The sequence below is a fragment of the Corvus hawaiiensis genome, chromosome 12 (assembly GCF_020740725.1).
Source record: "Corvus hawaiiensis isolate bCorHaw1 chromosome 12, bCorHaw1.pri.cur, whole genome shotgun sequence".
Lineage (NCBI taxonomy): Eukaryota > Metazoa > Chordata > Aves > Passeriformes > Corvidae > Corvus > Corvus hawaiiensis.
In genome coordinates, this window is record NC_063224.1 from 494236 (window position 1) to 520482 (window position 26247).

Below are 26247 nucleotides of genomic sequence, written 5' to 3' on the forward strand. Positions count from 1 at the left end.
ACACATCAGTCAGTGTGAGCCATTACTAAAACACAACCTTCCAGCTGTGAGTTCAACAAATGTGGCTTGTCTCCTCCCTTCCCTTCTCCTGTTCATACCTGTTCTTTTCTGTCTAACACCAAACTATACCCCCTGTGTGGCTGCAGCTACCATCTCCTGGCCCACAAGTCACCAGCAAAGCTCACTGCAGCATGGCACCTCCGTCTCAGTCACCCTGGATCCTGTGCACAGCCTGAGCACCATCCCCTGCAGCTCCGATGGGTCCCTCTCAGTTCTATTGTTACCACACAGAAGGTCGTTAGACGATGGGAGGTTGCTGGACAAGCCTCTCTGCTTCCAAGCACCCTACCTTTTGGGTGAAATTCAGACCCCTTAGCAGATAAAATGTCTTCATGATGATGAGATCCATGGAGAGGCAGGCACAACCCCACTTCAGTGGCCATTTCTATGGACACAGTGGCCCAGTGAGGACTGTTACAGAGCACCTGAGGGCTGACGGGCCAGGTCTCCTGCCTCCCTGCCCCACCAGCATCCATACACCCTGACACCTACAAACCTGTCAGCCCTCTGCAGAACAAGCAGTGGGCCCACTCCTCACTGGTGACAAGCTCCAGCAGCGACAAGCACAGCTCCTGCCACCTCCAGATCTACTGGATTTTTAACAACCAACTGCAGAGCTGCTCGTGTGCAGAGCTGGAGGCTCAGAGCCCAACACCCATCAATATGACACCCGCATATTGCTGACATGCCCAAAAAATTACTCTTAGCTGGTGTGAGCAGCCAGCTCCCCTTACACTGCACCTGCCTGTGCTGACTCTCCATGGACACCAAACAAGGGTACAGTTCCTCTGAATATACCCCAAAACGCTGAAATCATGTGGTTCTGAAAAGAAAACCTCTAGAAGAGGTCTGAGGAGATACATCACTGTCCCCATGTCTATGAAACCAGGGGAAATACAGACGGGAGGGAAGGTTCCCCACCAGACAAAGGAGGTAATTTCCATTACAAAGAGAGAGAGAGAGGGTGCTGGAGTGAAAAGCTTCATTAGACTCCGAGAGGCAAAGTGATGGCAGTATACCAAGGTCACTTCTAATTTAGACCATCTAATTGGCAAACATGGCTCCAAATGGCTATCATCTCACAGGGCTCAGAATTAATGAAGCCCGATTATTTTCATTACCTTCATCCGAGATGGAGAATGAGACACAGAGTGAGAGGGAAAGGGGGGAGAGGGAGGGGGTGAAAAGGAGGGAGAGAGAAAAATTGAGTGACAGCAGAAGGGAGAGAGCAATAAGAAAAGACAATGGGAAAGAGGGTAAAAATGTAAAGATAGCAGGAGGGGGAAGTGAGATGGTAGAGATGGGCAGGAATGACTCCTGAAGCAAGGGAGAAAAGAAAAAGATGGAAAGATGGCTGGAACACAGGGAAGATGCCCTAAACTGAGGAAGAGAAAGCTGACAGCAGAGATGACGAGACAGAAATGTGCAGAAGGATAAGGCTGGCTGCGGGAGGAGGGAGAGCTCCCGCTCCTGGAGGCTCTTGGGAAGCCGTCCTCTCTCCCAGCTCCAGCCCATCAGTCTTGTCAATCGCCCGCGCGGGCGAACTGCACTTCACCCTCATTACGGGCCCCGCCGAGTCGAGCAGGCCCAAGCAGAGGCTGCCATGGGAAAGATGGCGCCTGGCCCCACTCAGAGAGGCTGAGATGCCACAGAGAGAGAACTCGGCTACGCTCATCCACCAGCCCCATGTAAGGGAAGCTGCAGGACATGGGGGGACAGTGTGAGCCCCAGCCCCTGTCCCTGTGTGGCACTGGGGCACAGCATGCGCTCTGCTCCTCAGGCAGCCCCGCCAGCCCCTGTCCCTGCATCGGGGCCAGTGGGAGGACAAGGGGGTCCCATGGGACAGCCAGCCCTGCTGCTCACTGATATGAAAAGGAGGGAGCACGACCAGGCAGCTTGGAGATGCTGAGTGCAAGCAGGAGCCGTTACCATGGCAACAGACATATTAGACACTGCAGGTTCCTGAACGGCGTCTGATAAGTTGTTATTAACTGGAGCCTCCTCCAACGCTGAGCGCAGACACGGTGCGTCGAGAGGGACCCGGCTCTCAGCTATGGGGCTGCAATTCCCTCGCGGTGGCACCAACACCTGACGTGCGCATCAAATCAAGATGGGATCTTCACGAGAATGAGCAAAATTACGATCCTCCAATACTGCCATGTTCTGCACAAACTGTACTGACTGCTCAAAATGTTGCCGTAGAATAATACAAAAAGACCCACCTTCTTCACCCCATGCTGTGAGACCTGGAGGAGGAGAAGCCTCTCCCCAGATGTGTCTCCAGATGCCAGAAGGAAGAAAGGTGGGAAAACCTGGAATACACATGACGATGAGCATCATGGCTGGGCCAGTCTCTGCTGATCCTTGCAGAGCATCGCGGCCCTGCTCTAGCACAGCAGGTGCGCTCACCTAAGGGACTGTCCCTGACCTGCTCTGCAGAGTGTCCTGAGCTCCGTCACGAGAGGCTCCTGCTATTCCCTCATATCCTGGAGGACATGTGCCTGAGGATGGACCAACCCAACACTCCCGCTCCAGACCACACATCCAGACCACACATCCTGCCTGGCTCAAAACAAACCATTCCACACCAGTGTAACAGCTACCCTGAACAAACTGGTTACACCTGCTGGCCCAGAGAAGGGGCTTGGCTTCTGGTCCCTGCTCTTAGAAAGCCAAAACACCTGCCACTAATGTAGTTAGGAGGTGAACAAGAGCCGTTCAAGCCCCCAGAAGGTATTTACACACTTGAGCAGCACCAATGAAATGGCCACAGGTCACAGAGGCCGTGGTCTCTGGGATGGGACAGCTCCGTGACCCAGGTGTGCAGGCGGCCGGCATGGCACAGCTACATCCTGAGAAGCCCTGAGGGGACAGGCAGCTGGTAATGCAAAGCAGGAAGGTAAGAGCATAAAGGCCCTTATGGAGTGGGAACTGGAACAGGCTGCCCAGAGAGCCTTTGGAGTCTCCTTTCCTGGAGATACTCAAATGCTGTCTGGACACAATCCTGAGCAACATGCTCAAGGGACCCTGCCAGAGCAGGGCGGTTAGACTGGAGCAATTCCAGTGGTCCCTCCCAAGACTACTTATGATTCTGTGACTCTGTGACTTCTGTCTTCGAGAAGGAATCATAAAAAGAACCACGGGATCATTGAAGACCCTTAGTCTTCCAAGTCCAACCATCAACCCAATGCCACCACCACGTTAAACTGTGTCCTCAAATGCCATATCCACATGATTTTTGAACACCTCAAAATGAGGATGGTGACTTGACACCTTCCCTAAGCAGCCTGTGCCAGGGCTTCCAATCCCTTCCATGAAGAAATTTTCCCTAATATCCAATCTAAACTTCCCCTGGTGCAGCTTACAGCTAGTCCTCTTGTCCTGTCACTTGTTATGTGGGAGAAGAGACCTACCCCACCTGGCTCCAACCTTCTTTCAGGGAGTTGTAGAGAGGAAGAGTGACAGAAAGAGAAGACAAGAAAACTGTAAGAGAACAGCTGGGCCATGCTGCATGTGCTTGCTCAGAAGATGTCACAGGAAGGAGCTGATAAAGGACATCAGTGTTACAACAAACACAGTGTTATTCACCTCCAGTGCCAAGAACTGGCAAAAAAGGGAGAAAACAAGCAGAAACAGGGTGCAAGAAAAAAACACAAAGAGAAGGAATTGGCAGGAATCAAAATAAAAACTTATTTTATAAACTTGATGACAAGTTCTTAAATGTAGACACCTTGCAACAAATATTATACCGAAGAAACAACAGGAACAATATATCCCATCAGCTTCTGCATCTTCCAGAAGCTTCTGCACAAGCTGCCATCCCATGCACTGACCTCATCAGGTCAAGGAAATAGTATTTATCCTGATTTCCCAGAGAAATCACTCAACACTTGAGCTTCACAGGGCTCAAGCAGGGACACAACATACCAGGGTGCAGCAAACCTTGATGGCAGAGCTCTGACATGTGAAGGAGCTGACCACCACAGCAACTCTCTGCTCCTCACCTTTGTGGGGACAGTGGTGGACATGTCAGGATGGCAGTGGACACGCTGGGATGGCAGCAGCCACGCTTGCTTACACAGCCACCTACCGTCATGATGAGTTTCTCGACGCAGTCAGGTGACACGCTGTGCAGGTGGGTGAGGTGCAACTGCAGGTGGATCTTGTTGTTCAGCATGTCCTGGCAGAGTGGGCAGCGGAGCATGGGCTGCACCGAGTGCTGGGTCATGGCGTGCACCCGCAGCCGGTTCACGTCTGTGTTGCTGTACTTGCAATACGGACACTGGTACATCTGCGGAGCAGACACATGAATCACACAGCTCTTCCAGCTGCTACTTCCCTCTCTTACAGCCAGGCTTCAATAATTTGATGCCTTCTACCACCAGTTACTGCCTTTCATCCTCTTTCTCCCATTTTAGTCTTTGCTTTTGGCACATTGGAAACACATTACCTGCACAGAGAGACAGGTTCTTCCATCTTACCTGCTCTGATTTGGTCTCCTCTGAAGTTTTTGACCACTTAAAGGAGAGAGGTGACTCAGAGCTGCTGGGAAACGCTATCCGCTTAGAGGATGCTGGAGGCTCCGTCAGCTCCTTCTCTGGCTGGCTGGCTGGTGCTGCAACAAAAAGTGATTAACATCAGGACAGCCCAAAGAGGCCTAGGTTGGACGATGACAGTGCTTCCATTTTCTGCTTGACACACACCCTAAGGACTTGGAGGAGGATGAATCTGAGGACTAACCTATGTCCTAAAATGCACACCTGGCGAAAACCAGTTTATTCTTCCTGATCTCCCACAGCAAGGGAACTGTGTCACTGGTGGTCAGAAGCAGAAAGACCTCATCTGTTTCTGGGGGCTGCTAACAACCTGCATGTGCAGGAGATGCTGGGCCTGTGGCTGCATTGGACACACAAATGCTTGGCCAGATGGTGAAGGCCCATGTGTCACCTCCAGGAGCAACTGGATTTACTCGGTAAGGTAGAACTCATACCCCTGGCTGACCCAGGGGTATTCTACATGCAGACACTCTGAAATGCATTTGCCCTGGAGAGGGCTGCTGGTTGTGGCTGTCAGCCCCATCGATGGCACCTGTGCTGGCAGCAGTGGTGCTGTTGGGATGGCTCTGGCCAGCTCAGCCCACACCTCCAGAGGAATGTGCAGATCTGGTGCTTCCTAGCACATGGTCCTGCCAAAATCCTGATTTCGGCAGGACCCAGCCAACAGGACCCAAACACTCCCACTGTGATAAGCCGAGGAAAGGCCATTTTATTCCACTGAAACAGAGAAATGCAAACAAGCCCTGAAGTCAACAGCAAAACACTCCACGAGTTGTGGCACTGGGAGAAGCACATCCCTGACCTTTCTCCTCCCTCGAACCCTGGCTGCCTTCAGTACATAAATTTGTGGGACATCTATTATTTAAAAACTGTAAGGACAAGTATATTATACACAGCCCCCGTCTCCTCCTCCCCGAACACACATTCATAACGGTACTTTAATCTGTCTCGAATCGACTTCAAACCCATTTCGCCCTTAATGGGAGTTATTCATTTTCACTTGAAAGGTAATATCTGACAGCTGGATATTTAATATGATGGATCAGCTGCCGATTAACAAGGCGCTGTAGCATTCTCAGGCCAGTCCCCCATACTCTTTCCCCTGTCTCCTACTCAACTTGTGAACCTGCTGATATCTGCTCCTTGTTTCAGATGATATCGTCAGGAGTCAGATCCCAGCAAACTGCTTCCTTCCCAAAGACCCTTCTGTGCACTGGCATGAGCTGTTATTTCCAAATGTACCGCATCACAGTGGAGAATGCATTCCCATTTCCAGCTACCTTCCCTGCCAGTCCCCATCTCTGCATTCAGCTGAATAGAGGCAAAATAATTTCCAGGAGAGGGAAAAAAAGTATTACAAATAATACAGGTAATGGTACTGCCAGAGGGAGGCAGGGATTAGAGGATTTGATCTGGGACTGCTGAATTTCTCCTGGTAGGCTTGTCCATACCAAATGGGCTTGGACCCCAGAGCCAGCTGCATGCCTGGTGCTTCATGCCTGGCTGGGCAGCAGCCTCCATGCATGCATGTACAGTCCTGGCTGTACCTGAAACCCAAACCCCAGGACTCTGCTGTGCTGCCGACTCCACAAAAATATCCAAACCAGGCATGGAATGAGTTTGCAGTCAGTGCTGACTGACGGACACCATCACAGATCCTGCTCTGCCCTCACAGAATGACGGGCTACTCCGCTCAGGTCACTGCCTGGACCAAGACTCTCCCTGGGCTTCAGAACTGGAAAGGGCTTAAAGACGTCTGCAGGGCCAGAGCTGACCTTCCTTGCTTCCTGTAAAGAATGTACTTGGAGCATTAGGAACTGCTGCTCATCCGCTGAGGAACACAGTCTCTCCCGGAGGGTTCGGGCAGGAGACACCACCACCAGGAGCCAGCACTGTGGCAGCTGAAGGACCGCCCTGCCTTTAAATGCCCTACCCGAGCCCTGTGTGATGTGAGTGGCCCTTGTCAGTAGCCTGATCGCTGCTGACCCTGTTCAGTCCTCAGTGTGACCTCGGACACTGACATGCCAGCCCCGATCAGGCAGTTGGGTGTTGGGACGAGCAGCTGGAGACCCCAGGTCTGCGAGGGTGGTCTGGCACATGTGAGCCCTGCTGCAGACCTGCACTGGGTGCAGATGACAGTGACAATCATGGCTTCGGGTCCCTTTAGACCTCTCTAGCCCAGTGACTGTGGCTCCTGTGTGGTCCACGCTGTGTCCCTGCACTGGGCACCGACTGCTGCCAGCTGCTCACCAGTGGAATGTTTTTGGATGCAGTGGCTGAATTCAGCCCAACCATCAGCTACCCCAGGCTGCTGAATGCCAGCTCCAACCTTGGGAGTCACAACAGGGTATTTTCTCATCTCCTTTCTACTGTGAAGCAGCCTGCTTAGAATTAGTAACAGGGAATTAAAATGTACCATCTCCTAAGTGTCCAGTTTCATTAAATGCACTTGATCCAACCCCATAACCTTAATCCTTCAGAACCAGAATTATTGGTGATTGTCCAGACCCAAGAATAACTGATTTGTTGCACATGGGATATTTATTTTAAGTATTAGTTTTTGAGTTGACAGCTCAACTGAGAATTTTAACACCAAGACTGAAGTTTATTGCTGATAAACAGTCAAATGCACAAAATGACACATTCAGTCCACATCACAGATGATCAGAGGAATTAAGAACTCTCTGCTACCAGGAGAAATGAGGACATGGCTTGGCACCTGCCTGCAGAGCTCTGAGCACAGCATGGGACCTTCTGTCTGTGCAGAGAGAACAGGACAGAATATCCTGAGTTCAAAATGTCCAAAAGGCCATGGTCTGGAAGGGCTGTGTGGCACTGGAGCACATGGAGACACTACATGTGCCGTGACCATGGCCAGCATCTTGCTTCCAGGTCCAGGCCTTGCAGGGCAGGAAAAGGAATCTGGTTTAAAGTATGATGTACATATTGGAGAGTACTGTTATTTGACTCCTTAAATGGATTTAGTTCAGATTTGCTGACTTAGAGGAAGATCTGTGTTTCTCGACAAATGTCCCCTAAAAGCCAAGTGTGATGGAGCAGGGCTGCCACAGAACTTCTAGAGCTCTACTGATCTTCTCTCTCTTCTCAGCAGCTTCTGCTTCTCAGAGGAGGAGGAGGTGAGGTCCTCCCTGGGATTACTCCAGAGGTGGATGGGCACTTCTTTGGAAGTGGAGGCCTTTCCTTTACTGGTTCCAGAGGCAAAGCCAGCATGGATCCCCTAAACTGCTGCTCTCTATCCTGGTGGGAAGGAAGTCACCACCCACCTCCTACCCATCAGATTCTTTTAGCTAAAGTATCACTGACAGCCCCTTCATCTAAACTTCCATCTCCCAACCAAGCAACATAATGGAAAAGCCAATTAAATGATTATTAATTCATGCTGCTTTCCGTAAGCCAGAGGTTCTCATCTCCCTGCATTCCGTAAACCAGCTTGCCACTTGCCCTAGAAATTTACAGTGGGGTTTCTGATATTGCCATTGATCTAAACACTACCAGCCTCCAAAAAACTCCTTGCCACGAAGTCCAGCAGCTGGCTTGGGAAAGTTCTCAGTGAGACGAAGGAAGTGTGGTTTCACTGCCTGATGGAAAACAGCATTCCATATTTGGTGGTGTCTCCTCCCTCAAATCACCTCAACGTGTTCTTGGAGCCATCACTCAGCACCACAAGTCCTCAGACCAGTGGGAGCTGCTACTGTGCCACACAGCCCTGTGCCATCAATGCCCAAGGCTGCTGCCCCTGTGCCCTTACAGCACCTCTGTGTCTCCCAAAATCCAGGGCTAATTTATCAGTTTCATCCATTCTCCAGAAACTGCCATGATCCAGGAACGGCCAGAGCTCACACGGACCCCCGGGGAAGGGCACGGGGCACCCAGCATTGCCGCAGCGCTGTTGCCTCCTCAGTAACATGCAGCCAACATTTCCTCCTCAGACACTGTTTAATTCCCCATTTCCTGAAGGAACTTCCATTCTAATCAGCTGCTGTAGCCACACTTTTAGGCCTGTGCACTACTTGTTGCTCTACAGCATTTCTCAGCTCTGTATTTGACAGTGACTTGATTGACAGGTAAAGGCCCCACACTCGGCACGCGCACTCTGCACCCGTCCTCGCTGCTGCCTCGCATGGTTCCAGCCCTGAAAATGGCCGAATAATTTGTTTTTCTAATGCTGTGTCATACCTTCCCACCTGCAGCGAGTACCCACAGCTGAATTACCATTAAATATTCATATCCAGAAGCTCCAGCCACCACCAGACTTCCCTGCCTTGCTCCATATGAACACGAAACACTCAGCAGATGCCTGCATGAGATGCCAAGCAGCACCAGGGACTCACTGAGGTGGCACTTTGCTTAGCAGCACGGGCCTCTCCTGCAACCCATGTCAGTTCCCGCAGCATCTCCGATGCCGCCAGAGCCCAGCATGCCCGGAGGCAAGCCGGCTGCTGCATGAGGCCACCCGGCCCAGCCATGTTTCTGGGCTGCAGCTGCCAACCCAGGAGCCTTTTGTGCTTCATATATTCTCAGAAAAACACAGATATAGGCAATCTCGCAGTCCTTCTCTCCCATTCCCTCTCCCAGGTTTCCCTCGCCCAGGCGCCAGTGCTGAGAGTGGCTCCATCGTGCCCCTTGTCCCCTTCCTCCCAGCCTCTCAGGCCCCCAGAACATCCCGGCCATTAAGTGCTCCACAAATGCCAGATATTAAAAAAAAAGCAGCAAAAAGCAGCCGGGGGGAGGAGCAGGAATAGATTTCCGTCAGGATGTGCCTGACCTGTTTTTTTCAATTTCAGTAATTAGAAAGGCAGTCGGCCTGTAGGAATTATTCATAAACTGCAGGAGCTGTGCAGTATACATTTATGTTAAACATGTCAAATCCGATTGAAATCATGCCTGCCAGCACCATACTCCATAAACACACTTTTCTGCAATAATTTCCCAGCTCTCAGCAGCCCATTAATACTTCCTTTAATAGCAATCTACCACGGATTCGAATCAGAGACGGTCCATTGCACTAATTGCTCTGTTAGGTGAGCATCATGGATTAAAAAAAAAAAAAAAATCATTAACAAAAATAAAAGCCCTTCAGGCCAGTCCTCCAGAAAGATTTCATTTCAATCTATATTTTAAGTAGACTTTGTTTCTTGTTTTTGTGGAAAAACCCCTGATATTCTCCATGTACCCAATGGACAGTGCATTAAGGAAGCCTCTGGTAGCTGGGTCACTGCTGGTGATGGGCTTCTCCATCAGAGACATGAACCAGCACCGCCCCCCAAATCTGAGAGGCCTTGTACTGCAATGAGCAGGGCTTCAGCTGAGTATCCATTATCTACATCCTGCCTTAAAAATAGAGTCAGGATCAGCCATGATTCCTTTCACCCTTGCTGGTTTGCTTGTGGTAAATCTCACATTAGTCATGACGAGATAATGTCTAACACTGAGCCATCAGGCACACAGCATCTCCCTGCTCCAGTGTGGAGGCACTGCCACCTTCCAGAACCTTCCAGAAACCACAGAGATGTCTGTGAAAATCAAGATCCAGTGAGTCCTTATACGGGATGGAGTTTTCCCCGTGTATATTCAATTGAAAAGTATCACCTAAAAAAAACGTTTGTGCTTCACACTGTTCCATTTTAAAATAAATACAAAGAATGAATCAGTAAATTTATTTTGCAGTTGAGACATTTTGACAAGTTTACAACGAAAACAGGTTTTCTCCTTGGTGCTAACACTAACCCCAGCACAGGCTGCGCCCAGACTGTATCCACCGCGGTGCAGACCCTCACCCCTGGGCTGGGGCAGGGAGATGGGCAAAGGAACTCAGTGTCTTGTTACAGATCTTACAAGCCTTTAAGAAAGTGGAAGAAATAAATCCCCTGTGTGCAGTGAGGAAACCAAAGCACAAAGGAGAGTAAATTGCTGAGGAACGTATGATCAAATTGCAGGTGGTGAGCAACAGAAGGGTCTGTCCCCCTTCCCTTTCACATACCCTGTCACTGGCTTTCAGCCCACACCTCTCCTGCCCTCATCTCCATCTTCACAGAGTCACCTGGCTCAGAGGCTTCTCCGAAGGTCAGCCAGTCCGTCCAAAGCAGGATAGACTGAGCCTGCCTCACTGCTGACAGCAGCTCCTCTAATCTTCTTGAAAGACCTCTGAGGAACCTTCCCAGAAAACCCACTCCAGTGCTTAAGCCACAGGCTGTACAGGAAGACTTTTTAAAATTTGTTATCTAACATCAATCTTTCTCCTTTCAATTTAAGCCCTTTGTGTCTTGTTGTCTGTATCCTCAACATGGAGAAAAAATTATTTCCTTCCTTTCAGAAGCATTTCATGCACAAGAAGACTTATCTTGTCCTCCTCTTTGGTCTTTTTTTAGGTCAAATAAGCCTGTTCATTCCATTTTCTCCTCCTGACTGATGTTGTTCTGTTCTGGGTCATTCCTGCTGTTTGGGCTTTCTGAAATTGCTGCCCAGCCTCCCCAACACCCCAGCGCAGGAACGGAGAGCTTTCCAGTACTAATGAAACCCACCAAAGGCACAATATTGTCACCCACACCACAGTGTCTGTGCTTCATTTCAGCCTGTCCTGAAAAGTGGCATCGAAAGCCTTCCCAAGGAGACACTGACTCCAAACAGGACCTTCTTCACACGAAGGGAAATTGGGTCGTGTTGACATGATTTGTTCTTGACAAATCTGTGTTGACTGTTCCTCATCTCATTATCTTCCCATCAGCACTTACAAACAGTTGTTTGGTCAATTCCCAGGAAAATCTGGGGCAGAGATGGCAGGTGTACAGTTCCCCAGCCATTCCTTCGGTCAGGGACAAGCCCCATGTCTGTCCTTCGTCACAGCTCCCCTTTCCTCTGCACAGCACAAGAGAGAGCAGCTGGCAGGTTTGATATGCTCCAGGCACAGTCTCCCAACACCCAGGTACAGTACAGCAGGTCAGGGACAATGTTCAGCATCACCAAGTGCTCTGCAGCCCATTCCCTGGTAGCTGGGGGACGGGCTCTCCCCACGGTGCTGCTGACACGGGCTGTGCTGCTCTGCTCAGTGAAGGCAAATGCAGAGAAGGCTCCAGGCTCTTTAGCTTTGTGACACCGTGGTCACAGCCTTCCACTGCTGCCAAGGGCAGACTGGCTGTGTCGGCAACCTCCTCCTCCTCCTCCTCCTCCTCCTCCTCCTCCAAGGAGAGCTCCCTGGTACTGCCTGCTCCCCTCCCTGCTCATGGCTCCACTTGTATCAGGTTTTTGTATCCCTGTACACTTCTGGAGCTGTCAGGAATAACCTGACCCAGTTTCTATTCCTTCCCATGTCTGAGGTCCAGGAGGACCTGTCAACACAGTCATGTTCCTCGAGGGACAAGAGCAGAAACACGACCAAGATGTGGTGCCTGCTTTGCACACCTGCTGGACAGCAACAATTGGTAACATTATCTTGCTTTGAAGTTCAGGGTGGTGGTGTTGTTACATGTTTGGAAGCAGGGCCCAAGTTCAGTGCCAGCACATCACGCACACCTTGGCTTGCACAAGGCCAGTCCCACGCTCCATGGGCTCACACACCTGCTCTGTGTCCTCCCCACACGGTTCCCTTTGCAGACCCCATGGAGCTGTCCCATTTCTGATCTGCTCCTTGCCTCACAAACACTGGGTTAGGAGCTGCACTGGCAGGGTGAAGAAGTTAAACCATCCAAATTCAGAGTTTCTGGAGAGAAAAGGGTTGGTTTAAAAAGCAGGCTCCTCATTTTTCCTTACATATTTTGAGATACAATCTTTTCACACAGATCAGCCTTTTTAAGTGCTTCAGATTTGGGCAAAGGACCCTATTTACCCCTGAAGAGATTTAATCATTAAACAATACTTACCTCTTTCTGTGACACTTCACAAAATGGTTGTGCTCAGGATCACACAATCCCACACAATGAATTGAGACTAGAAACCAGCTACAGCCAAGCAAAATTGCACTTCTGGGTTAAGAGTCAGTCTGTGGCAGGAAGGAACACACGGAGCAACCTCAGCAAGTGCAGCCCATACTGAAAGCACAAACTTCAACAGCCCACAAGGCCCAGATTGCTCTCTCCACCAGTTAGGACACATCTTCCATTGACTGAGACTGAGATGTGCTGAGATTATAACTGTAGAGGTGAAATACCACATTCCATTTTGGGAAGACTACGTAAGACAAAATGTCTTTGTCTGGGGCTCACCAAGGGGCAACTGTGAACGCAGCAGGAGAAGGCTGCCTGGAAGAAGGGTCTCTGTGCAGACCGAGGCATTGCACGGACCAATGCTGAGCCTGCCAACCAAATGGGACCTGGAGCCAGAACTGCTGTGCCCTGGGCCAAGGAAAATGAATGCTACCTTCAGCACCGCATGTTCTGCACCTAGGCTGAAGTGGTCAGCAAGGGCCAGATGAGGGTGGAAGATGGATGGCCTTCTCCAGAGTAGGCCAATCATAGAATCATCAAATGATATGCTTAATCCAACCATGTGCTGGCTGCTGCCAGGAGGGGTTGTCCCCTTCTCCCTCCTCCTCTCCCAGCTGTTGATCCCCATTGCCTGGGTCCAGTCCCAGAGCACCCATGGCCCAGCGCCAGCCTGGGGCTTAGAGGGGGGACACATGACCCACCACAACTCAAACTACTGAGTATGTCAAGAAGCTACACCCAAAGCCTTCACAGAGGATGACACTTATGTCACACTGACACACTGTGGTCAGTTAAAAAGGGTTTTGTGGACCAGTGTTCTTCCCGCCTCTCTTTCCTGGATTTAAAGAAAATGATGGACCAAACACCACCTCGTCTACATCACAGAATCATACCTGTCCATTTACTCTGGTCCTTGTCCCCTCCACTCTCTTGCTCCTTGGCAGGCTCCTCAGCATCACCAGCTGTTTCACTGGGCCCTTCCACATCTTCACTGGGTTCTTCTGAAAGAAGAAAAGCAGAAAGTGTGACACAGACATGGAAGGCAGAACAGAAGAATATGTAGCTGCCAGTGAGTAAGAGCAGCAGCAAGGGCTGTGCACAAGTGTTGGGTGGCAGGTATCAACATCGCCCAGTGTTCTCCCAACACACCTGCTTATAGAAACTGTACAGGAAAGAAGTGAGAGATGAAGACAAAATGAAGAACCTCGCCTACTTTTACCACCTGGAGCTACTAAGGTCCCCTGAGATGTCATGTACAGTTACATGGTTGTCTACACAAGAAGGTTCTGCCCAGCCATGTCAGGGATTACAGAAGCATCAGGGAGCGACTGGAGCCTCCAGCACCTTCAGCCTCATCCTTCCTTGTCATCCCCCTCTCAGGCTCTTTGGCCCCACTGACATGGTGCAGTACTGACCCTGGTCACCAAGATGCCAGAGTCCACTGCAGACACATGACATCCCTCCTGCTCAGACCAAGCTCGGAGCAGCTTGGTCTGCTGCAGCCCCAGCCCAGACATGAGGCACAGGAGGAACATGCTGGCAGTCTTGCCTTCATCCCAGTCAGGGGAAGAGTCTACAAACCCGGGCAGCACCACGCAGTGCAAAAGCATGGAGGAAACACTCGGTGAAGTGCTGAAAGCTCAGAACAAAATACAGAGCGCCATGGTCCAGCCCGTAACAACAGCACGGGCACAGAGCGTGTCAACCCGCTGTGGTGCAGCTCCACTCCAAGGCACCTCATCAGGTGGGACACTGGGAGTGAGAGCGCTTACACCAGGGTGTAGCAGCCACGTTATCACCTACTATCATGGCTATTAATGTACAGTCCTGGTAACTGACAGGGGTTACCCCACCACCGGGTTAAAAAGGGCACTTTTAGACCACTATACCCATTTTTAGGCAGGATAGTTTAAAATTTTAACTCGCATTATCTGGTCATGGTAAACCCCATGAACTCATGCTATCCTGAGATTTACCTGAACCACCTAACTGGTTCGAGCACCAGCCCCCATCCTCCTCCTAACAAAGACAGGGCTAGAAATTCAGATTAAAAATATATATTAGCAGCTTGCAGATACTCAGCAGTGCCCTTTGAGGATATAACAGCCTAAATTGGGAGTGAGAGGGGAGATGGGTGGCAATGCTGACAAAGGCATCCAACATGTAGAAAGGCACATATCACTGGTGGAGGGGTGAGATGGGCAGTTTGCCACGTGAGCCGAGTGCTCAAGTTTACTGGGAGAAGGGCTGTGAAACCAGCAGCTGGGTTCACATTTCAGAAATTAAAATTCCAATCTTTTTTCCACTCCAGGGAAAAAACACAACAAACCATCCCCACCCCAACCCCACCACCCTAGTGCCTTCAAACCACTTCACACAGGGCAAGAGCGTCCATTCAGCTGGGCAGCTGCTGTGGAAGCAGATTTTAGCTGGTTTTATTAAAAACCTTTGTTAACGGGTTTTCTATATTTAATTTAAATCATCATTTTAACCATTCTCTGCTGGCTCAGGTGCTCTGAGGCCCCCCTGGACACCATGAGGAGACGGCCCCCATTGCCCATGGCCCGCAGCTCATCACCCACCGCTCATCACCCATGGCCCATCACCCCCTGCCCTGGTCCCGGCCCCACCACCACGCAGCCCCAGCCCCGGCCCCGGCCCAGAGCCCCCGGCCCAGAGCCCCCGGCCTGGCTGAACAACAAAGGGCGCCTGGCGCAGCGGCACTCCCAGCTGCGACCCGGAGGTGTCAGCATCGGCATGGGAGGAAGAGGAAGGGCGAGCCAGGCTCCGCCGCTGTCTGGGCTCTAACCTGAGCATGTGGAAATAATACGTGTCTTCCAGTGTGCTGTCTGGTTCGAGGGGAATAAAATAGGACATTCATAAGCAGTTACACCATCTGTCTTTATACCATCATCATCATCAACAAGGGAAAAAATAGCTCTTTAAAATGGATGAAAGCCCAGGCGGACAGTAACCGGAAAAATGTGAGCTATGAATACCAATAACGGGAGAAAATGATTAAAAAACAAGGCTACAAACAGCAAGTCCCCAGCACAGCCGGGGCTGCAGCTCCTCCTGTCCATCCACCGCCAGCCTGGACTGATCCCCCACATCTCTGGCACTGAGCATTCCACAGCCCCTGTGCCAGGAACGCTCCTTTCTGAGGACACAAACTGCTCCTGGCTCAACACCCCGCACCAGGCAGAGGGCAGGGAGCAGATCCAGCTGCGAACCCTCCTCCTGCTCCACCCTGAGCTGGTTTTTTTCTGAAAAGTAATTTTTCTGAAGCAGGATGGGAAGGGAATAGAGTCTAGCACACCTGCCCAGAGAGGCTCTGAACCAGCTTGGGTAGGGTCCTGGTACCATCCCTGCTCATCTCCTTGCTGCCAGGGCCTCTGGCACAGAGCCCCGGGGAAGGGGAAACGCTAACTCCATCTGCCTCGTGATCCCCTTCCAGCAGACTTCTCTGGAAGGCTGAGGCTGCTCTGCTCATCATGCTCAGTGTGGCCTGTGGCACAGCCACCAGTGCTCCCACTGAGCCCAGAAAAGGTGGGGACAGCCACCCCTGAGCTGGTTCTGTGTGCTGCACTGGGGTCTGACCAGTTGAGAAGTTGCCTCCAACGCCCACACCCATGTCTGACCCACCTTCTGCCAAGCAGAGCTCAGCACTGACAGTAAAAGCAGCAAAGCTCCTGCTCCTGAAAGGTCTGTGCCCACACTCTCCGCAGCTGGTGAGCCACAGCAGCAGCTTGAGGGTGCAGCGCAGGTCTGGAAAGCAAACACCTGTGTGAAGGCACCCAACCATCCATCCCCTGTACTCCTTCGGGGCATTCCTCTGTGAGAACAAGGCCAGCAGCATATCTGGTAGGGAAGATCTGCTCCTCCTCTCAATCCACTGCACACCACAAGGAGCTTCCATTGCCACTGCAAACCGGTGTCACGCTGCACACGACCAGAGCCCACCACTGTCCTCATGTAACGACCCACAGGACCCACCTGCAGCAGAGTGTGCAGACCACCCAAAGACCAGCTCCTGCGGCTGAACGAGTAGTGGTCAGCAAGACACAGGGAATTTACTTCCAAACCACCGTGACCTTTTCGCTACTACCTGACCCCTCCTCCCAAAAGCTGCACATGCTGTTGGGACTCCAAAGGTGCAAGAGCCGTTGCTGTGGGATTTGTATGGGGGAATCATGCTCCCGGGAAATCCAAACAACACACACTGTGCACTGGTTCCCATGCCAGAGCTCCATTCCTGAATCCATGGTGCTTTATTAATAACTTTTAAAAGGAATTTTCCAACTGCCAGGGCTCAGGTCAACGCTGAGAGCAAGGAATTGTAGCCCCTGCAGCTAAAGGAGCTGCTCTTCCATCCCAACCCACCTGTCCCATGCAAAATCCTAGGCAGAGTCTTTGCTTCCTTCATGAATAAATCATTTTAGAGAGCAGTATTTCCTTTTAATTTAAAATTAAACCATTCACAAAGTGGGGGGGGTGGGGGGGAGAGGAGGGGGAAGAGCAGGAGAAGAGTCTGGAAAATCACAAGTATCTGACTTCTGCAGAGGTCAGGGAACCTTTGACTCAGTCACACACCAAAATGTACCCAAACTGCTGTGCGCAATTGCACAGGATCACACCACTGAGGTCTGTCCCTTCCCAAACCCAGGAAGTTTGAGAGCTGGAGAAGGCGGCAAATGCTGATGGGATCCAGACCAGCTTGAACAGCCCAAGACCTCTCACCTCTCTTTTTCCCAACCATGTTTTCCTTAACAAACCCAGAGCTCTTATCCAAAGGGATAAAGGGCATTTCTTTGGTGGTGGAAATGTAGGCATGGGAAAGAGCGTGCGCTGCCTCTCCACCCTCCGGCAGGCTCGAGAGCTGAGAAACATTAGCTGTCATGAACCACAATCAAATCAGGTTTGAAATATTTAGCAGTGGCTTGGAAAATGTGGCGGTGCAGCTCTGACAGGCGAGATGTGCAGACACCCATTTTCCATTATAATGGAAATATCAAGCCTGTTCTGAATATGTATAACCTAGAAAAATGTATTGATTTTTCATTTGGCATTAAAAAAATGAAATACCCTGCAGCTGTCAAAAGCCTTTTGTTAAAAGCTCATCTTTCCTGGAATGAGGTTTACCAGAAACAAGTTTTAATTGTACACAGGGTCTCTCCTTTGGAACAAAAAGAATCTCTGACGCTCCCCTTTTCAGGATAAGTAGCCAAAAAAGCCGACAGAAAGGCAGGACTGAGGGCTGGCTGGCTGCTGCAGGCCGCGGCTGTCGGGGGTGAGGGGCTGGCCGCGCACAGCGGCTGCGGGCACGGACCAGCGCTGGCACCGCCCTGCGCTGCCGAGGGGCTGCCCCGCCGGCGCCCACCAACCCGCCTGAGTCACAAGTTCAACTGCTTGCAACCACTTTAAACTGAGTCCCCCAGGGCCCTGGGTGGAGAGGTTTGGGTTCATATGGAGGAGGAGGGAGGTCCACAGTGGGTCGATGCCCTCCTGCATCCTGGAAGCCCAGGATGAGCTCAGCTGCCCCCGAGCTGCGCCAGGGTCACCATGCAGGGCCTGGTGCAGCTGACTCAGAAAGGGTCACAGAGGCACAGGGAGGGTAGTCCCACCTCACACCATGCCCATGGGCCCAGTGCCCTCTGCTGTGGTAGAGCAGAGGTAGAACCCAGGTGGGGGTCTGACTTCAGCTCCCGCTATGGATGCATGTATGTGCTGCAATACCATCTGTGCCAGCTCCTAACGGGATTACTCTGCATCAGCTTGTTCATTCCTACTGTTTTCCTGAAAGGAAGAGCAGGACTCCAAGCAGTGCAAAGCCAGCACTAGGCAAGGTTACGAGAGGAATGCCATGGAGCTCCAGCCTGGATGCAAAGCTGGTGGATGAGTCCCACCTGACAAAGGGCTGCAGGAAAACAATATAATACTACATGTACCTTTGTTTAATGACACTTATTTCCCAGACAGCTCCATTGCAGAGCATGGCCAGAGCACCTCTGCTGCTTTCACTGACAAACAGAAACTGCTGACTATGGCGTGCTCAGCTGACATAGATATCAGAGAGTCACAGAATTGTTTTGGCTTGGGAGCAACCTTCAAGACCATTTTGTTTCAAACTCCTGACATATGAAGGAACACCTTCCACTAGACCAGGCTGCTTCAAGCCCCATCAAACCTGGCCTTCAACACACCCAGGGATGGAGCATGCACAACCAAGAACCCCTTCCCTGGGAGAGCACTGCCATTCTCCCACTCCCCGGGAACAAGGCTGTCCACGTTTTTCACAAACTGGGCTGTATTTTAAGCCAGTGAAACCCAACGGGGACTTACCCCCTTTAATTTCAGCAGCACTAGAAAGGTTGCTGTTATTTTCACATATGAAATATAAAAAAAAAAAGGCAAATTCCTTGAGTATGTTTGTAGTGGAGCGTGATGTGATTGTGTTGTCATTTATGGGAAATAATCGCAAGCCCATCTCTCCCTTTCCCCCCATTTTCCAGTCCAAATAACCATGAAAAATTACACTTCAATGTCAGGAGGACAACAAAGGAGGGGCTTTCTCCTGCGGCTTGACGGCTTTTCAGCCTCCCCTTTCTTGGACAAAAACTACCTTCAATTCTGTTTCATTTTAAACGTGATCTAACAAATGCATCTTGACAAGTTCCTTTCTCTTTTTCTTTTAAACAGTATTTTGCACAGTTTAACCTAGCTCCAAACTGGAATCAGCTGGAAAGGAGATGCATGCAAAAACACAACCACAGATCAAACAGCAAAACAAAAGAGCCCATCTCCAGCTCCAGGTCTGCAGGGAGAGGACAGAGCAGTCTCCACACAGAGACCTGCGGGACAAGGGTCCAGAGACAAAGGGGATCTATGGGAGAAAGAGGATGCACGAGTTGGGTGGCAGAGGTAATGAGGCAGGAACATAGCAAAGGTGCCCGGGGGATGGGTGCCCAGCCCCACTTTGTGAGGGAAGGCAACCCTGGCCTTCTGCTAAAGACACATGGTGGAACTGCTTGAGCAGACAATGGCAGGTTTGGTAGAACCATGGAATCATTTGGGTTGGAAAAGCCCTCTAAGATCACTGAGTCCAACTGCTCCTCCAGCGCTGTCCTGGCTTCCACTGACCCATGTCCCCAAGTACCACATCGGCGTGGGTTTTAAATCCTGCCAGGGATGGCGACTCTACCACTGCCCTGGGCAGCCTGTGCCAGGGCTGGACAACCCTTTCCAAGAAGGAATTTTCCCAGTACACGACCTAAACCTCCCCTGGCACAACTTGAGGCCATTTCCCCTTATCCTGTCACTTGTTCCTTCAGAGCAGAGCACTGCAGGCCCTCAGCAGACCATGCCAGCAGAGCAAGAGATGCTTTGTGCTCACTGGGAATATAGGCTCACTTCAGAGAAACTGCAGAGGTCCACAAACAAAACCAGCACCAATGCCAAACCGAAGTTAGTAGCCAACTTTAGCAACTTCGCAACAAGGTACATCTTGAGAACACTGTAACTATAACAAAAATGAGCTATAATTAATTCACACTTAGCCTTAGGGGCTGAATATTCACAGGAGAGCTCCTAACAACTTTAACCCATCATCCTCACAAACCACACTTAAACGAAACACTAAAATGTCCTCTTTCTGTTTTTTCTTTTAAATATACAAGTCCTACAACTGCTACTCTATTCTCCCTCTCCATGGTATTGCTCCAAGGAAAAGTTAATTAATGTCTTGCTGACCCTCTTTCTCCCCCTCCCCAACTGTTTCCCCATCTCAGCACGTTTGGAGTTCTTTTAAGCTCAGCTAAAAACTTGGGAAAGCCATAATTGCAGTGCCCTGGTTAACGGACAATTAAAATATCCCTGCAGCCTGCGGTACCACAAGTTCCCAACACAGACATGGGGCAGTGGAGGAAAGTGGTGGGGCTGATCCAGGGCAGGGGAGCAGGTCCACAGCCGGGTACAGTGTCCACGGCAAATTGTCACTTCTTGTCCCCAGGGAGGCAAGTTTTTTGTTACAAAGAACATGGAAAAAAGACCAATAGTTCTAAGTGAATGTCCCTAAGGATGGTTTGTACATGGGGTGAGTCCTAGAGGGTCTGACACCCATGGTCTGGTGGGTTTGTTCTTGACTAGATCCCAGTGCCGTGTTGGCAGGCTCTTCCTGGACCTCATTTCTACAAAGTAACAATATCCCCAAACATGGGAAATCATAAATGGCCATAAATAATATGTATAATAAAAAATGAAAGAGGATCACCCCCAGACATGCTGCTGCCTCAAGGCAAAGGCAGTTGAGGGAAACGACTGGATGTGGCACTCAGCACTATGGTCTAGTTGACACAGTGCTGACTGGTCAAAGGTTGGACTCAATGACCTTAGAGGTCCTGTCCAACCTAAATGGTTCTGTGACTCTGAGGAAGGTGGGAGGGAGCCAGCAGGGATGCTCAGACTACCAGCGTCGGGGAACAAGAGGGGTCACTGTAGTGGCAACCAAAGTAATGTCTGCAGAGAGCCTTTAAGCTTTTAAGGGGACTTTGGAGTTAGGAGTTGAGCATCCCCAGGAGCCCTGAGAAGGACAGGACAAATACACCCAGCCGGCTGGACAGACACTTTGGTAGCACAAGCACAATACCTGTGCAGGCTCACCAGGCAGAAAAACCAGCCTGGCAGAGCTGCAGTACCAAAGTTTTTGGTGTGAACAGCTGAAGAACAGAGGCCATGGCAGCGAGGCGGCCCCTCGAAGACAGAGCCCCACTTCCAGTCCTGTCAGTGGACAGCCTGTGGAGTCTTCATTCCCACGCCATCACCTCTCTCCCAGCCCCTCTGCCAGCACCCTCAAAGCTCTCGATACCAAACACCACTTGGGCTGGTGCAGAAGAGAGCAGGTAACACAGGTGAGCTCCTGCATGCACAACCAACACCTGCTGAAGAGAACAGGGAGGGGAGACACCCCACAGCTCCACAGCCATGGAGCTGTCCTTGAGGGCATGCTTGAGGCGTCCCACATCACCCTGCATGGCAGGGATGGCCACAGCCTGGCCTGGGTTGTTCCTCCCTGGGTTTGGGTTAGTGGCACTGGCAAAATGTCAGTAATTGCTTTTCCCCTTGTACTAACAAGCTTTCAGCAGCAGCGACTTCAGTTTCCTGGAGCCAACAGCCCCTTTTTCTCCACCTCTCTTGGCTTTGGGTAATTGAAAGCGACTGCAATTTCAGCGCTGCCTCTCCAGCACTCAGCTGTACTAGGAGGTCAGGGAATGTCGAGTGAAGCCTTTCCACTCACCTCCCCACTGCCGCATGCGCCCACCGAGGCAGTCTGTCCACGACCCCGAGAACTGGCAAAATAACAGAGGCTGCAAGCAGCCAAGCGAACCCGAGCACAGCCCCACTGCAGTGGGGACAGGGCTGCCCACCGCGGCCTTGCACCACAGTGAGCTGCAGAGCCCTGTGACCCTGGACTTCTGTTTTTTCCTCTTAATTTAAAACAGCAGATGGGTTTCTTTTCAGAGAAACTATACCTTCATTCTTATTTCTTTTGCAGCATCACAAAACCCTTTCTTCTGTGATGCCCATGTCTCCTGACACAGATCAAGAAAGGATCTTCCACTTGTCATCAGATCTCAGGTAAGAATGGAGAACAGCTGCTCCAGCTCCCAAGTGAAACATAGAGGATCAAGAAAAAGGGAAGAGCACAGAGCAGCTCCCAAGGAGACACTTGAGGGTACTGATGGCTCTCAAGCTGCTGGCCTGTGGTCAAGCAGGGAGGTAGCACCAGGTGGGCCATGCCAGTGGACTGGGTGGACAGAACCTTTCAGCCATCCCAGGATGGTGCTTGGTGTCTGCAGTCCTGAGCCTGGCTCCTTCCCACTAACAAGGGCATGTCAGGTGCTCTGGGGACTGGATCCACTCCTGGAACCTGGAGCAAGGCGCATGCACAGGTGGTGACTCCAGCAGAGGCCTGTGATAAGAATTTATTTCTCTCAATTACAGGCGCTTGTCCCCAGCCTCAGTTCATCAGCACAGCACAGCCGAGTCAATGAAAGCTCCGTAACACGCTAATCAGATGCACAGCGACTTCCTGGAGCTGCTGGCTGCTCCTAAAATAAGTGGCAACTTTGGGATGTGGGTTTCCAGTCCTGCCCTCTCTCTGCTCCCTGTGCTCTGTCTATGGCCAGGCCAGAGGTGGTTCCCCTGCAGGGTCCAAGGCGCTGCCTTGCACCACACACATGTGCAGAGGGGCAGGTAATGCAGTGCCTGTCCATATGCTTTATCTCCCTGCCCACAGGGATCCCTCTGTGCCAGAAGCTTCCAAAGATGAGTTACAGATTTTCAGATTAAGTTTTTGAGGTTTTATTTGAGTTTGACACAAAATATTTGTTGCCTTCAGCCCAAAGCCATTCTGAAATAACTGGTGAATGTCCTGGGCAGACAGAGAAGGGTCTTAATACTGCCCTCACAGAGCAAATGTAAGACAAAAATGTCAGGCAAAAATCACTGCTGAGTTCCCTTCTGATGTCCTAAGAAAAGCAGTGCCTCTGCTTCTCTATTGCAGGTGTCAGGCTGCATGTGGCAGGTGGGGAGGGAGGGCTGTGTGCCCAGGACAGGGTGATGTCCCCCACTCCCTGGGATGCCTCTGGGCTGTGGCCATTTGGTTTAAAATAAGCAAACAAAGAGCCCTTCCCATCCTTCCCCTTCTGAAGGGAACCACAGGAAAAGGCTGTGAACTCCATGCTGTGATTCCAGTCTGGTGCAAACCACCCATGCTCCAGCACCTCCACCGCCTTCACCGAGCTTCTCTGGCATGAGCCGCCGAGGCGCCCGGCACGGGGACACTCTCCCTGCAGCCTGCTCGAGAGCTCTATCGATTCGACACACACTTGGTGCCTTCAAAGTTGTTTATGATCAATATGCAAATTGCCCATGGCATTGATCTGGTATTAATTTTCAATTAGGGAATCCACAAGGGGTCTCCCAGGGTCAATATCCGACAATCCAAGGTAACTCCACGGTGGAGCCTGTGGGATTGATGCTGCCCAGGGCCTGGGGCTGCTCCGGCACCTCCTGTCCTGATCCCTATGGACTGTCCTGATGCCACAGTGGTGCTGGCACCTGGGGCAAGCCCCTGGAAAGTGGATTTAGGCAGCAGCCTTCATGCTGTGTTACCTGTGTTAACACTGTTACTGGTACTGGCGGTGTGAGGAAAGCCCAGTGCAGGGCTGTGCACAGCAGCATCTGCGGTTGGTGGGGGCTCGAGAGGTTCCAGCAGCTTCCCAGCAACAGAGTAAGAACCCAAATGCTGCCTTACACCATGGAACACAAGTTACAGAAACCTGTGCACCTCCAAAAACATCTAAGAAGTGGGAAAGGTGCCCGTGTGTTACACAAAGGTTCCAAAGTGAAAGAAAGAGCTGAAAGTGCCTTGAAAATCTAGAGAAGCATGCCCCTTTCCAGCGATGTGACCTATCCCACCAGCCACCCTCCCAGCTCCCTTGCTCTGGGAGGCCCAGAGTGAGCTGGCTGCTGCTCCAAGCCCCATGGTGGCACTGGAGAGGTGATGTCCCCTCCACACCAGAGAGGTGATGATGTCTCCTTCATACAGGGGAGGTGATGTCCCCTGTGCATGAGCCGGCCTGTGCCCACCCATGGCTCCACCACTCACTGTGCTAACCAGCACATTAGCTACCCAGGCTAATTGGTTTATGGATAACATTAATTACCATGTTGCTCATTAATGGATGAAATCTTTATTGGTTCCATTGATCAGCGGGACTTGTTAGCCGGCCTCCTAACCAATGGCGGATGTAACAAGCTCTCTTATTGGCATATCAATTAATGCAATCAATTTCTGGCCAGCGGCTGCCATTCGCTTCCCTGCTTGTTAGACTGGGGGAGACAGAGTCATGTCAAGTAAGCATTTATTTAAAGGGTTTCTAATTCTTCTTGAGCTGACTTCCCAGCAGGCTTTCTGCCACACAAGGGTTTTCTGCCTCCAGAGACCTTCCCCTTTCCTTCCCTCCAGAATCAGATCTATGGCAGTCCCTGCAAAATGAGTAATTTCTGTGAAAATATTTATCGAGTCTGGTGAGTAGGAACAGCCACGGCAAGAGGTATGGGATTGACAAGTCAGACTGTGCAACTATCCCAATTTTACACACTGGGGAGACTGGCAGGAGCACAAACCCGCTCCCCAAGTACAGATGGGCTCACCACCCATGCCACAAAGCCTTCCTGCACATGGATCAATGCTAATTCCAGGGTCAGTTCCCCAAATTAGCATAGTTTTGTAAGGGAATAAGCCCTGGCTACTTCTGCTCTATCCCACCTTCCAGAGCAAACCCAGACCACATCACACGAGGCTGCATCCACATCCCAGGTGGTGCCTGCAGCCACTTCCTCTGCCTCAGCCTGGAAAAGGAGAGCAGGATCACACTGCTCATGGGAGGAATTAGCTGGAAAACCCATGGAGAAATGCCATGGGCTTAGGGGAGCCTGACAGTCCTGCCAGACCAGTCGTGCTTTCCTGAGGAGGGTGGCACAGGGAATGGCCCAACAAAACAGCACAGAGCTGGTCATGGTATGACAAAGACTGAGAGATCTTCTCAGCTGTCTCCCCCATGAGCAAGAAGGGACTAGCAGGTAACTGGACAGGAGGCCAACAACATTCACAAGGAGTAAGAGCCGCTGTTCTGATTCCCAGACGTCTGCTCTGTTTTCTTTTGGAGTATTGGCCAGAGTTTGTTCACAAAGACCTCACATCCCATCCTACTGGGCTGAGGTTCCTCCGCTGGCAAGAGGCCCCACATGCCCACAGCAATCCTTCCTGGCCTGATCCCCACTCCAGGTCATCACCCAAGTGACTGTGTAGGAAGGATCTTCCCCACCAAACACAATAATAAATCAAACTTTATCAGAGCAGAACTATAAATCTGTGAAGACTCCAATAATTTCTAGCCATGGGAATAACACCACAAAAGTACTTTTTAAACTAATTACTCAGATTCTGAAGTGCTGCCCTAATGAGCCTTCCTTCTGCCCAGAACTTGCTGAGAGAAAAAAAAAAAAATCTACCTTCAGTACAGTAATTACTGCTTTCCCCTTCAAACTTCTAACTGGAGATCAATGCTGCATTTTAAGACTCATTGATTTACAATTAGCCTGGCTTTCCTGCTAAAGTGTTTTTAAAGCAGAGTTTACTTTTATTTTATTTTGAAATCTCAAAGATCTGGTTCTTAGATTTTACATCCTCATGAGAGGTGTGCTGGGAGCTCACAGGGAGGCAGGCACGCATCAGAACAAGAAAAGAAAACATGCTTTGTTAGGCTGAGACTAGAAATAAGAGACTGAAATATTTAAGGGATAAACACGAAAAAAGGCGAAAGAGGAAAAGAAACAAAGCCAGAGGAAGGGAAGAAAAAGTGGAAAAAAAGAAATGTAATTGCAAAGAGATGTAAAAATAAATTGCACATTAAGGAAGGAGAGTCACTGCTGTGTGGCTTGGAGCTCTCACTGCTCCCTTGTTCATCAGCATCCTCAGGAAACTCAGCAGCAGCTTTGTGCATCTCTGCAAAACAAAGCACTGGTTAAAAGCAGTGCGTGGCGGGGCGGCGCTTGCACAGCCCCGGTAGCCCTGGCTGCTGTGCAACCTGTCCCGTGAGGAGAGCACAAGGAAGTGAAGCCATTAA

General features: G+C 50.8%; 1 protein-coding gene across 5 annotated transcripts in view; it reads right to left on the reverse strand.

The window, feature by feature from the left end:
- Positions 1–26247, reverse strand: part of ZFHX3 (zinc finger homeobox 3) — a 396997-nt gene that overhangs the window by 13516 nt on the left and 357234 nt on the right. For all 5 annotated transcript variants that reach the window (XM_048316338.1, XM_048316337.1, XM_048316340.1 and 2 more), the window contains 3 exons: positions 13450–13557; positions 4542–4675; positions 4151–4351 (listed from right to left, as the gene is read on the reverse strand). In XM_048316338.1, coding sequence (XP_048172295.1) covers positions 4151–4351; positions 4542–4675; positions 13450–13557 — 443 coding nt within the window. The remainder of the gene's footprint in view (positions 1–4150; positions 4352–4541; positions 4676–13449; positions 13558–26247) is intronic.